Consider the following 15,000-nt stretch of genomic DNA (forward strand, 5'->3'; position numbering starts at 1 on the left):
TGTGTGTGTGTGTGTGTGTGTGGGTGTGTGTATGTCTGTGTGTGTGTGTGTGTGTGTGTGTGTGTGTGTGTGTGTGTCTGTGTGTGTGTGTGTGTGTGTGTGTGTGTGTGTGTGTGTGTGTGTGTGTGTGTGTGTGTGTGTGTGTGTGTGTGTGTGTGTGGGTGTATATGATGAAGTAGGAGGGTCTGGAGCTTCTCAGAGGTCTCAGTGAACTTAGCAAAAAAACACTGGCTCATTAGCTTCCAGGAGCACACTAATACAATGACTAATTTAAGCGTGAAGTACTCGCTGAAGCATCGCAGGGGGCAATTACACGCCTGTGATGTATCGAGTTGTGTTGATTGAGAACTTTCCACGCATTAATAATCAAATGGCCACCTTCCCCTTTATTCCGGTGACGGATGGCGATGGCAAACTTGGTTGGGTGTTATGTGAGAAAAACCGCCGTGACGATGGGGTGATGGCGCAAACACTGCTTGTGTGGAGATGTGACTGCATGACCAGACATGTTTGTGAACATGCCTGTGAAGCGTAGTACTGAAGTAGACATGGCGGTAGTAGTACTGCTTACAAACTCTATCACATCCCCTTCTCCCTGGGGGTTGGTTGCATTGAGACACCTTACTCTCTGTGGGGAGTCAGGGAAACTGGCGAAAACCCCCAGAGTCCACCATTATGGCTCCTTGGCACTGTAGCCTTTGTCACCTCCTGCATCAATCTTCCTGAGTGATGCCGGATTAAGAAACTAAATGGTGTGTCGCAGGAGGCCTGGGAACCTTTGAGTTGCGTTCACACCAGACCAAAGACATGCCCTGCTGCATTATTGATAAACAATATGAAAGATTCATCAATATTATTAGTGGAGAGGAGCCTCCTCGGAGATGAGGGCTGACAGGGGGAGAGTAGGTGAGATGGGGGGGGGGGGGTTGCTGTCATTTTCTCCTGTGGATTTCTGGAAGAGTAAGGACCATGCAGACCGGGGGGGACCAGGGGGATTAAAAGATTGGGACGGTGCAGTTGGTGTCACCTTGTGTATTTAGCTAAATGATCATGACCTTCATGCGCGATGGGAGTGTTATGTGTGTGCAGACACGCCTGCAGGCACACACACACACACAGACACACAGTCAGACAGACACACACACACACACACACACACACAAACACACACTCACACACACACACACACACACACACACACACACACACACACACACACACACACACACACACACACACTTACACACACACACACACACACACACTCACACAAACACACTCACACACACACAAACACACACAAACACACACCCAAACACACACTAATACAATGATATACACACACATACACACCACTCACTCACACACACACACACACATACACACACACACACGCACGCACACACACACACACACACACACACACATATTTCACCCTGTGCCAGCTCCATTGTTTAAAATCATCCGAAGCCGCAACAGAATTTAATGGGATATTTTACTGTTCAGCAATTCCGGCTATGCACTCATAAATTTGCCTCCGAACCTGGAGCAACAGCTCTTTGGGTAGTATTTAACAAAAACGGCAGCCAGATATCGCATCAACCTCCTGAACCACAAATCTGCAATTGATGTGAAATTCTGCATAAAAAGGCATAATTCATGACGGGCAGGCCCAACACTGCAGAATGTCTGATCCCCTGAATGTGCCCTTGCCATGCAGAACATGTAGTCAAAGTGCTTTCTATGATAGGAAGTAACGGCATGCGTTATGAGAACAAAAGCAATGACCTTGTTATGAAAGGCAATATCCAGAGCCCTGCAGCAAAACTAAACTAGCTGGATTGGCAGGTTTGTATGGGTCTGGTGAATGGTGTCATTAAAAAGACCAGCTAGCCTAACAAGCTAGCTAGCCCGGTTCTCTTCCCATTGCTTTCTGTGACTGTCACAACATCGAAGGATTAGCAAAGTAGGACTGATATCACCTCTATAAAAGCATGGAATGGCAATATCACATTAAAACTCTGTTAGGTACTTTGGGTCAAGTCTATTCATTTCCTTAACATTAGAGCTTTGCTATTGCTCCTCAAGTTTGCTTTGAAATTGAGGGTCTATCATAAAAAGTGTTAGTGAAATGACAAGATGCTAATATAAATTGTAAATGACAAATGACACAAACATGATAACACAGAAACTTGTACTCATTCATCTCCTTTTTATCTCTTGTCCTTACTTCATTTCGCTCTCCCGCACGTGCTTTTCATCCAGGTCCTCGATGAACTTCTCGCCCTTCATCCAGTAGATCTGGGGGCTCGCGTCGCCGCTGTAGCCAAAGAACGCTCGGCAGGTGAGGTTCACCAGACTTCCTGCGGGGAAAAAAAAGACAGATGGGGTGAGAAAGACTGAAAAAACACAAGCGAGAGAGAGAGAGAGAGAGACAGAGAGAGAGAGAGAGAGACAAGTATCATTCTACATTCAATGTGGGAGCCCCCATAGCCTCTGGCTATCAAGCTCTTTTTTTGGCGTTTTCCAGCCGCATCATGGGCCCTGCCCTCACGTGTGGGAGAAAGGGCAGAGTTGTCCGACAGCCGACACATAATCCATAAAGAGCAGCTTTTCGCCGTGCTTCGGTCCTGCTTGAATATATGCCGACCTCCCTTTCAAAGTCTGTGCAGTCCCAGCAAGGTCAGCCAAAGGACTGCACTGCACTGACACACACGGGAGGGAGGAGGAAGAGGAAAAAGAAGAAGAAGAAGAAGAAGAAGAAGAAGAAGAAGAAGAAGAAGAAGAAGAAGGAAAAAACACACCACGAGAGTTAAGAGCCCTGTCAAACTTTAGTGCATAATCGCATGAAGCTTATGAAAACTGAATGACGCCAAAGAGGCTCAAGCAGCTTGCTTTGCGAGGTAGCTTTTTTGTAAAAGATTGCTTACCATGACCAATGAGGAGAGGATATTTCACTTTTAGAGGATATTTCACTTTTAGATGTAAAAGGCCACCCAAGGTCAACTAGTGACAGTATATGTAAGAACCATAAACGGCAAACAGAACCTTTTTTATGAGAATGCTTATTCTCATAAGAAGGTCAGAGAATTCTCTACTCACAAAAAGTCCCACTGAAGAAGGTAAAGTTCAGCTTTACACGGCAGATTCAGATCACTAAGTTCTCTACCACTATCCCAAACAGGGCCACTCACAGGGTTAGCAAGCTTCCAATTCATCATCTCTCCAACAGACCCACCTGAGGGGTTGGGGACATGGCTCACACTCTCTGAGTGTACACTCATTCTAAAGGAGACCTGGAGGTGGGCCTGTGTGTGTGTGTGTGTGTGTGTGTGTGTGTGTGTGTGTGTGTGTGTGTGTGTGTGTGTGTGTGTGTGGGTGTGTATGTGGGTGTGTGTGTGTGTGTGTGTGGGGACAGAGGCAGCGCGGTGACTAAGGCTGAGTCATCCATTCCCCAGTGACGGCTCCATTAGGGTCATACCCAGCGTGTGTAGGTCAGCACACTGTGTCATCAGGCCCGACAGAACCGCAGGCATGTGAGGACACTGAGATTTCATCTGTGTGTGAGATTCCATTCATATTTTGTGCACTGTGTGTGTGTGTGTGTGCATGTCTCTGTATGTGTGTGTGTGTGTGTGTGTGTGTGTGTGTGTGTGTGTTTGTGCGCATGTCTCTGTATGTGTGTGTGTGTGTGTGTGTGTGTCAGGGGTTTAACTGTATGTGTATTTGTACCAAACTGTTCAGTACAGGATGTTTGGTTAGCATATGCGACTTCCTCGTTTTGGTGCACCCTGTGGCCCAAATAATTGCTGTCAGAACAGACTATTTATGTTTAACGTTACTACTCATGTGCGTGGAACAGAAATTCTAGAGTGTGAATTTTAACCTGGGAAGTTTTAGCAGTGCACCAATTTTTGTGTATAGAGTCAATGAGCTTAGCTTAGATAACAGTCACCAAATTCACAAGGTCAACAGAAGCTAACCATAGTTAGCTTTACCGATCGGAGATCACATGTGTTCGCACAACAACCACAAAGTTAACTTAAGAAAACACATTGTTTAGCTAAGGATAGTGACAACCTGTTGCACAGTTTACATCTGATATTTTAGGTGCTAGAGCTGTAATATCAAGTTTCATACGAAAAAGCAGAGAGTGAGTAAAGAACTGTCTGTAACAATGGATTCCACTCTAGAGTTCCATATGCTGCTTGAGGAAAGTGACATGACGTGGTCCTTGGTTTTTCGCTTTAGCATATTGGTAGATACATCTTTATTTTTATGAGACAACACAACAGTTGGTAACAAAAGACCGCCAGATGTCTACATTTTAGGGCTGCAACTAACGATTATTTTGGTAATCGATTAATCTGTCGACTATTTTTTCGATGAATCGACTAATCGAATGATTATTTCCCATAGCAAATTTAAAAGAATGACTCAAAATGTTGGAATCTAAATTCCAAATGTATTAACAAGTTAATACAAATGTAATCATCATAGTAAATACATATAATAGTAATACAAATTAAAGTGCAAATAAAGTTTTAAAAGTAACTCAAAATAGCAATCGAGCCCCTGCAAGTGCAAAAAAAGTCAACAATAACTAGGCTGCAAGTGACATTCAAATTCAACATACGAAATAATTTTCCACAATCTTATGTATGAAGAATGCCAAGTGGAGGAGGTTTACTATTCAGAACAAACAAAAATACAGGTTACTCTGATAATTCACTAATTTACTACATTGCACTTAACATAACTGAAAAAGCCTTAGCAAGCATCCTCCATGAGGTGTTCTGTTTTTCAGCATGTAAGCTAAACCTTACTATACATTATAGATATATGTATATGATAATTGCTGCCACATGCTCACTGTTCTTGCTTTTTTTCTTTGGAACCAGGAAGTGTTAAAAACTACAAACTTCTGATCGACTTCCACACTATATCATCTGTAGCATGCTAGTCGGTTTAGCCTGGTTAGCCAGATTAGTCAATCTCAGTGTGACCACGATTAAAGCATAATGTTTAAAGTGCTTGAGCCCCACTACAACAAGCCTTCACGCGTGCATTTTAGTCACTCCGTTGTGACTGCTGTGTAAAAATGAGTGCAAGCTGCACTCTTATCATGGATCACTAGTGACACTTGTGTTATTCATGTATGTTTTGTATTTTTTCAGTTTTCTGTGCCTTGAATTTTGTGTACTGTTGCTTCCCTAGTGTGAGAATATGTGAATGAAGATGTATGCATTTGAGCGTTGGGCACGGACAGAATTATGTAATCAGGCATGATTAGTGGACATGCTGAGGATGCATACCACTAAGTTGGATAAGAGTTTAGAGAGCATAGTGACACCGCGACAGGAAAAGGACTCTGTCACATTGGTATTGATATCGCATCCATCACACTGCCTAAAACACAACATGGCAGAAGAGAGAGTGAGGGACTCCCATCTCCAATTCCTTCACTGAAGTCCAACACATTCATGAACAATCAAACACTCAAACACGCACAAACAGACTTAACCTCACACACAAAAAAACAACCGGCACGTATCAGCTCCACTGAGGCGAGAGTAGGGGGAGGGGGGGGGGGACTCATCTAAACGTGCAGGTCAAAAGGGCAAATGAGGCTCAACTGGAAGTGTTCGACCCCAACTGACAGGGCAGAGCCTTAGCCCAGAGCAGCCCCCTCAGTGGCCAGGAGGAACGACCGGAGGCTAGTGGAGAAAACATGCAGCGGGGCTCCTAACACACACACACACACTAATACAAACACACACACACACACACACACACACACACACACACACACACACACACACACACACACATGCACATAAAAACACACACACATAAGCACACACAAACACACACACACATGCACGCACACAGACTACTCACACGCACATAAAAACACACGCACACAAGCACACACAAACACACACACACATGCACATAAAAACACATGCACATAAGCACACACAAACACACACACACACACATGCACGCACACAGACACTGACACGCACATAAAAACACACGCACGTAAAGCACACACATGCACGCACACAGACACTGACACGCACATAAAAACACACGCACGTAAAGCACACACGGGTGGCTGAATGTACGTGTATAAACTGACACACAAACCGAGACAAACACACAGGCACACATACAAGACTGCTTTAAACCCTCAGCAGAGGGACAGAGAGAGAAAAAGAGGCTGAAAAACAGACGAGGGGGCGTAGAGGGACAGGGACCAAGAAAAAGAAAACAGAAGATGTGGGAAGGAGGGAAGGAGAGGGAGGATGGAGAGAACAGGAGAGAAAGAGAGAGAGAGAGAGAGAGAGAGAGAGATGATGGGTTAAACCCAAAAAGGAAAGGCGGCAGAAGAAAGAGTGAGAGTGACATGCTAAAAGGGGTTGACAGTGGAGTAATCTGACACGCCCCTGGAGACATGTCCTCTCTCTCCTCTGTGTATTTATTTCCCTCTCTTGTGTGTGTTTGTGTGTGTGCCAGTTTGTGTTTGTGTAGTGTACATGCATGTGTGTGTGTGCGTGTGGATGCCCAAGAATGACTCTTCCCTTTCAGTGTTCAGAGAGATTTCAGGACCTCTACACACACACACACACACACACTCACACACACACACACACACACACACACACACACACACACACACACACACACAGACACACACAGACACACACAGACACACACACAAGACAGCAGTCACACAAAGACAACATCCCCCACAGAGAGGGAAGCATTTTCCCTTAGAGAGACACAGCATGTCACTCACACACACACACACACACACACACACACACACACACACACACACACACACACACACACACACACACACAATCCCACCCCTGGGCATTCCAGGATCTCTGCCACACTAACACACGGCACCTTCCACAGCGCACCGGATCTGCCAGAGAAGAAGTAGAAAAATCACTCTTTTTTTCTCTCTCTCCCTCCCTTCCCTCTCTTTTCCTCTGGGTCTGCTTCTTGCACATTATCACTTTCTCTCACTAATGCATTCACTCACTCACCAATTCGCTCATTAAATACCTCACTATGCCAAATACTTTTTTGCACCCTCCCTGATACATTATTCCACCTTGTTCAACTTCCGTCTGTCTCTCCTTCTCTCTCTCTCTCCCGCCTCTGTCGATTCTTCTCTCTCCTCGTTCTCTCCTTCTTTCTGTCGTACACTCATGAATATACTGAGACTGCCTTCACGCTTCATGGCAGATTACACAACAGATTACACAACCCCTACGCCTCCAATGAGAGATCTGGAGCTGGAACTCTGGCCTGGAAAACTCTTGACTTCTTGACTACTTCTCACAAACCTGGAAATGCCATCTCGCCAGAGCTTCCAAACGCCTCGCCAGAGTGCCAGTGGCAGGTTACACGCAAGAGAACGAGAGAGAGAGAGAGAGAGAGAGAGAGAGAGAGAGAGAGAGAGAGTGAAAGAGAAAGAGAGAGAAAGAGAAATAGAAAGAGAAAGAGAGAAAACTAAAAGTGCTGCCTTTGCACATAACCCCTCAGCTGTGAGGCCTGACCCCAGATCAAAGAGTGGCAGCGGCGTTCCTGGTGGCTTATTACGCTGGAAGCCTGCTCATTTCCATTGCGCCGCAGCGGAGACTATAGCGGACCAGGGCCACGTGAGACAGAGACCTTGGCTACCAGGGAAACACATAGGAGGTTTGATGTTACGCCTAGCTCTTTAAAAATGTACCTGTCGTTGCCTTTTCTCTGTCTCCTCTCTCTCTCTCTCTCTCTCTCTCTCTCTCTCTCTCTCTCTCTCTCTCTCTCTCTCTCTCTCTCCCTCTCTCTGCCTCTCTCCTCCCCATCCTTACCCACCTCTCTTGACTACTGGAGCCTTTGTGCTTTGTACTCCAGGACTGGTGATAGATGTTCAGCCTTGAATTGTGATGATGGCAGAGGATGGACTGAGGGTGCCCTACTCAAGGATGGATGGTTTTTTCAGCAGCTTGATCAGGGCTGTAAATAGCATTGTCATACGGGGAGCAGTCCTTCAATTAGAATGTGCAGACAGAGGGTATAAACAAATAAATGACTAAAAAAAAAAAAAAGACAGCGGAAAGAAAAACCGCAGCAAAAAACCTTGTTAAAATACAGCGCTGACCATGCAGGTACGTTTTTTAAAAGACTTAGACTCCTGCCGTCCACCAGAGGTCATTGTAGAGCCACAGTGCAAAGAAACATACACACACTTGCAGTATATACACAGTGAGCAAGAGAATAACACATGCACACACGCACATACAGAGAGAGAGAGAGAGAGAGAGAGGGGGAGAGGGAGAGAGAGAGAGAACGGGAGAGGTAGAGAGAGAGAGAGAGGGGCACATTGTCAGGTGTAGATGGCCAGTGAATAGTGTCAGCTCCCTCTCCCTACTTTAGAGAGAGAGAGAGAGAGAGGGGGAGAGGGAGAGAGAGAGAGAGAGAGGGGCACACTGTCAGGTGTAGATGGCCAGTGAATAGTGTCAGCTCCCTCTCCCTACTTTAGAGAGAGAGAGAGAGAGAGGGGGAGAGGGAGAGAGAGAGAGAGAGAGGGGCACACTGTCAGGTGTAGATGGCCAGTGAATAGTGTCAGCTCCCTCTCCCTACTTTAGAGAGAGAGAGAGAGAGAGGGGGAGAGAGAGAGAGAGAGAGGGGGGAGAGGGAGAGAGAGAGAGAGAGAGAGAGAGAGGGGCACACTGTCAGGTGTAGATGGCCAGTGAATAGTGTCAGCTCCCTCTCCCTACTTTAGAGAGAGAGAGAGAGAGAGGGGGAGAGAGAGAGAGAGAGAGGGGGAGAGAGGAGAGAGAGAGAGAGAGAGAGAGAGAGAGGGGCACACTGTCAGGTGTAGATGGCCAGTGAATAGTGTCAGCTCCCTCTCCCCTACTTTAGAGAGAGAGAGAGAGAGAGGAGGGGGAGAGAGAGAGAGAGAGAGGGGGAGAGGGAGAGAGAGAGAGAGAGAGAGAGGGGCACACTGTCAGGTGTAGATAGCAGGTGGATAGTTTCAGCTCCCTCTTCCTACTTTAGATATTTGTAGGTGATGGACAGCAATGTCAGCAGCTTCCCCCCCATCATTTCTGAACTCATGGTGCCCTTGGTCATGCCCTCTATTTTTCTCCAACCAGTTTGTGTTGAGTCACGTAATTTTGCCCATTTAATCTATTAACGGCCATTCTCTCAGCTTCAGCAGCCTCGGTGCAGCATGAAATCACTGCTTATGTTTTTGCAGCTGTACGAAACTGTCCGCTCATGAATCCTTACACACACATAACAGGCACAGACATGTGAGTGCGCGCATACACTACACACACACACACACACACACACACACACAAACAGTCGCACAAAAACCTCGCCTTACATTAACAGCTGGTCACTCGGATCCTTTTAAGTCCAAGCCCGTGGCCCAGGCGGGAGAGTGGTAATGCGATTGTCTGTTCCCTCTCTCTCCTCTCTTCTTATCGCACACTGCCTTTCTTAAGCCTCTCTTAGTCACAGTCATAAGGAAAAAAAGTGGGGGGGGGGGGGGGGGGGGGGGGGCGGGTGCAGTGTTGGCAGCGGTTCCTCCTGCATGGGGCCCAGGCAGTCAGTGTGACGCTCAGCTGCCAACGACGCGCACGGTAGATATCAGCACAGAGGGAACGACTAGGCACACACACACACACACACACACACACACACACACACGCACTCACACACACACACGCGCGCACACCCACACACTGAACCCAAATACATTCACACACGGACACACAAACAGACACAAAGCACACACACTCGTACCCACTAAAGAGGATTTAAAGTCACATCAAACTTTGAATGGAGGCACATATCAGTGTGTAATGACTACTTTCAGACAAGGTGCTGGACAAGGTAACCAACACCTTGTCAACAGAATGAAATCGACTCAAAAAGCTTTCACGGGATTGTTAGACAGAGAGGACATTTCAGGACTCTGCGTGAGAGTGTATGTATGTGTGTGTGTGTGTGTGTGTACTGTATATGTGTGTGTGTGTACTGTATATGTGTGTGTGTGTGTGTGTCTGTGTGTGTGAGAGAGAGAGACTGACTGTCGTTGGCTGCATTGGGTTGTGATACTACTATAGTTGAAGAGGTGTTGACTAAACAAAGGAGCTCCAACACAATGCTATCATGCAGCAGACTCCCTTTCCACCCTCTGTATTTCTGCTGGTTAATCGGCTTGGCTCCAGGGGGGTGTGTGTGTGTATCTGCGTGTATGAGTGTGAGTGTGTATGTATATATTTATATGTGTGTGTGTGTGTGTGTGTGTGTGAGCCTGTGTGCACGTGTGACTGAAGCCTCACGTAATTATGGCGGTAAGCATTGCTGACGGGGTCTGCGGGTGTGTGCTGGATGTCTTTTGTGCAATGTGAAACTCCAGAGTATTACCGAAGAAGAATACGAATAAAAAGAGCAAATTCTCTCCCCTCTCTCCCCTCTCTCTCTCTCTCTCTCTCTCCCCCTCTCTCTCTCTCTCTCTCTCTCTCTCTCTCTCTCTCTCTCTCTCTCTCTCTCTCTCTCTCTCTTTGCCTCCCTGTGTCTCAGACCCTTTCTTTTTCTTAATTTTTTTTTGTAATGCGCTTTTTCTTTCATGGGATGTGCTGAATAAATGAAGCACTCACAAATGGAGCACGATTTCAAAGTGGGGAGACTACATGTCTGCAATTTGCTTTTCGCCAATGGAATCACAGCCGCAAAGAAATAAAAAGGCATTCCATCTGACTCTTTTAATATGAAGATGAAGGCAGTGTCTAATTAGGCAATTGTGGATGAATACTAGACACCCGAAAAGAGGCAAACTCCTACAGCCCATGTTTTTCAAAGTATGTGTGTATGTGGTTCGGCATATAGTACATGCACTGGTATGTCTAACTATACCATGGCTTGGTTAAATTTCCTTTTGTGACGCATTCTTTGGAACCTCAATTAGCTTTTGATATTGGCACACTTGAAGTAGTCCCACTTTTTGGACTGTATGACACTTGCAATTTGCCAAGTCTGTTGTGAAGTTGAAATGTTTGAAGTTACAAATTAGTAGTCTGATGTAAGTACAGAAATAGCAACACATTACATTTGTCTGAAATAGCTTTTAATATAACACTGTATTTGGGCAAAAGACCATAGTGATTTTACAAAGCTAAGGCTCAACGGAATGCTGAGATACGATAGCTTGGCAACAAGAGGTATGGCCCTATCACATGGATTTTGGCCATAGCAACCATCTATTTACAGCTTGTAATGACAGTTTGTCCTGTAAGCTAAGAAAAGACACAACGTGTGGTGGCAAGAAGAAGCTCTACAAACAAGTCTTTCGTTTAAAGAGATCAAAACAGGGAAATTCTCCTCTCAAATAAACATAATGCAAGAGTGGCAGCCGTGGTATAAGCGGGATATTGGACTTCATGGCTCAAAGCTCCGCTTCCGTCTTCGCTGCATTACCACCTTGAGTGTGCGTTATTTCCTGCGACTGAATGCCGCGTCGTACATTATCCCTTACATACGTACACGTGGGTGTCTCTCTACATGTGCAGCTCATTTGCATTCCTGCTTATACAAATGTGCATGTGTATGTTTTACGTGCCTATTTATGGCCATACGTATCACTATGCATTTGAATGTGAGTGTTTTTTTACAGTTTGGACTTCGCCGCAATGGGCAAATCAATTCTCCACACCGACTTAATTGTGCTTTGTTCCTTGATTTCCGCAGCCCTTGTAGCACCACAGCTGGTACTCTCTATTTTTCAATTAACAAGCTATCAGTCACAGGGAAAAAAAAAGAAAAGAGAAGAAAAGAACCAAGAGGAGAAAAAAGTGTGAAAAAAAGATATTTTTTCTGCTGTTTGCACGCCCAGCGGAGGGGATGATCCTCTTGGCCGGAGAGCAGCCGCGCTCATTAGCGGTTGTGGCGGGGACTCCACGCTGCGGTGACACAATGGCATGATGGTGGCCTATTGTGTCAAACCCAATCGCTCATTGTGAGCCAGCCTGTGTGAGTCCGGCAGACGTCTCTTGTTTATTTATTTCATGAGTTGTTGTTGGTGGGGTTTTTTTTTTTTGCCCCCTCTCACAGCCTTCTATATAAGCCATTCAAATCAATCAATCACCCCCCCCCCCCCCCACCCCCCATTCCCCGTTCCCCGTTCCTCAACCCACACAACACCAGTGGCTCCCTCCCCCAACCCCACACACACACACACACACACACACACACACACACTATACTCTGCTTTCTTGAGTATGGGCTGGCATCTGTCTTTCCGATCATAATTACGATGGGACATTTTCCAATCGGGGGGGGCCCCGACTGCAGTGACTTCCAATCTGGGGGCACCAACCCTGCAATCTAATGCAATCCAACACCAATCAATGGATGGATGTGTGCCTGCAACAGACGCACAGGATCGATGCGGCTGCACTGTATGGATCACAAAGTTATATACAGAGTGCACAAGAAAGAGAAAGAGAAAGAGAGAGAGAGAGAGGGAGAGAGTAAGGGAAAGATGGATGGATGAAGGGAGGGAGGGACGGAGGAGTGCAAAAACAGGGAGGGAGCGAGAGAGCCATGGCTGAAATAATGCATTCGCCGGGGAGTCGAACATGACATTTAGAAAGATCAACAGGCTCTCCAGCGATGGTATTTCAACAAAGGCAATGCACTGTGGGTGCCTATCGCATTGACAAACGCATCATTAGTGGACATATATCCAAAGTGTGCGCGCAGAGGGCCTTGGGACCTTTCGTAACGCCCTAACCGACTATCATTAAGGCAATGAAGACTCCCTATTCACCAGCAGAAACATAAACAGTCTTTACGTATCCTGGGTCTGCTATTTATAAGGCACTTAAGTATCCTTGGCCTGCTATTTATAAGGCACTCGTGTGTTGTTTTGTGTTCCATGGGGGTGTTTCAGAATTGTATTTCTCTTTTTGTTGAGATCCTTGGATTGTCAGCTCAAGGTGATACTGAACTGAACTGAGATGTTTTTTAAGACATTTTGTATTCATTCTTACTCATCACAAATGTTTTACTAGCCTCATTTCCTTCGGAAAATGTACACATCTTCCAAACAAGATGTGTACAGGGTATTTTCAATGCTTACTTGACTTTTAATCATCATGCACTAACTCTACTTTTGATCATCATTTGTCACACATGTCAGCTAACTATAGCCCTGGCGGTTTATCTAAGCACTATGCAATAAGTGAGAGTGGGAATGGTAAAGGATATGACCATGGTTGTCATTTGACACTAGGCATGAAGCAATCCCTCTCCATCCCAAAGGAGGGCTTGCAATACTGCTTAAATGTCCACATTTCCAAACACATAATCTCTATATTACAGTCCAAGTTGTCATGTACTGTGATTAGTGGATAAAAAGTGCTACTGACATTTAACAAAAATACCCACAGGGAGCTGAACTTGTTGACTTGCAATATATGAATTGTTTGATATTGATGGTATTGGCTTGAGATGTCTTGTGGCCGAGAGCAGTACAATAGTTCATTCTTGTGATATTCATTTATAATGAATGCAGCCCTAATGCATTATGCAGACACTGTATATGATAGACAAGCGGAGAGCACAGGATGTTCCTTCATGCAGAGCCCATTCTGGAGTTACGATGGGCACTTGAATACGAAATACGAGTGGTCAAGGCCTCCCATCGATCAGTCTTGTTACATAATATGTCAACATTGTTTCCCCCACAGCCACAATAACAGTTTATGGTTCTGAAATTGTGTGTCTGGACCTGAATGGACTTTAACCTTTTGGTATTCATGGGGTACAAATCTGGCACGGCATAACACAATTGCTCCACCCACCATTTAGCCCTTTTTTCCCCCATTGCTTTTCCCCAGTCCTATCATGCTCCATGCGTCTCTTTGGCGAGTTAAGGCAGCTGACATTTCCCTCTGCCACGTTTCTAGCCGGAGATCATGGGAAATGATAAAGGCAGAGGCTAGGAACAAAAAATAACAAACGAGGCCGAATTCTCATTTGTTTTCTACGTAGCTCGCCCAAGTACACACGCGGGGCCCACTGTGTGGAGGGGGTAATTGGAACTGTTGTCGCTGTTGCTGTGGCTTAGCGGCCACAAAGGGGGGGGGGGGGGGGGTGGGGGGGGGGGGGACGTTGGGAGCGCGGAGCGGCAAAGACCCCTGGGTCTCAGCGGTCACACTTGCATGGAAGAGCTGGGCCCGTAGAGCCCCCATTAGAGGGTCTCTCTCTCTGTCTTTCCTAGCCGAGGTGAACCGCGGAGGAAGAGGGAGGAAGAATAAGGAGGGGACTGCTGAGATGATTTGTGGCTGGAGGTGGAGGGCTCGCTCACAGTCGCAGGAGCACGGGCTCTAGAGCTCGGAGTCTCCTGGGATGGGCTGGGCTGGGCTGGGCTGGGCTGGGCTGGGATTAGGATGGCCGGCCAGGCCAGGTGGGTTTGGGCCCATTGGACCGTGAACGGCGGTCGGGCCGAACCACGCAGGGTTGGCTGGTCAGTAATGCGGGGATTTCACTTCATGTCCCTAAGAGTCCATCTAATGACAGACAGGCCATAGGGGGGATTGAGTGTGTGTGTGTGTGTGTGTGTGTGTGTGTGTGTGAGAGAGGGGAAGAATTTGAGTTGGTAAATGTGTGTGTGTCTGTGTGTGTGCGAGAGAGAAGGGAAGAATTTGTTGAGTGTGTGTGTGTGTGTGTGTGTGTGTGTGTGTTTGTGTGTGTGTGTTTTTTTTCACTTCTAAAGCTTTGCCGACTGTGTGGAGGATCAATGGGACACGTGAGTGGAATGCCTTGGAGAGAGGCACAACTGAGGCAGAAGCTCTGACAAGTGTGTGTGGGGGTTACAAAAAGAGGCCAGAGAGAAGGAGAGAAAGATGAAAAAGAGAGAGAGAAAGAGAGAGAGAGACAGAGGGATAGAGGAGCATACGAGCTGTAAAGCCAAGA

General features: G+C 46.3%; 1 protein-coding gene across 1 annotated transcript in view; it reads right to left on the reverse strand.

Annotated features, from left to right (window-relative positions):
• The window catches only part of il1rapl1b (interleukin 1 receptor accessory protein-like 1b), a gene marked incomplete at both ends in the record, with an annotated part of 255,216 nt that overhangs the window by 28,230 nt on the left and 211,986 nt on the right, over nucleotides 1–15,000 (reverse strand). The window contains one exon of the mRNA XM_080834146.1: nucleotides 2,231–2,363. Coding sequence (XP_080690272.1) covers nucleotides 2,231–2,363 — 133 coding nt within the window. The remainder of the gene's footprint in view (nucleotides 1–2,230; nucleotides 2,364–15,000) is intronic.

Source organism: Sprattus sprattus, assembly GCF_963457725.1.
Source record: "Sprattus sprattus genome assembly, chromosome: 3".
NCBI classification, from domain to species: domain Eukaryota; kingdom Metazoa; phylum Chordata; class Actinopteri; order Clupeiformes; family Clupeidae; genus Sprattus; species Sprattus sprattus.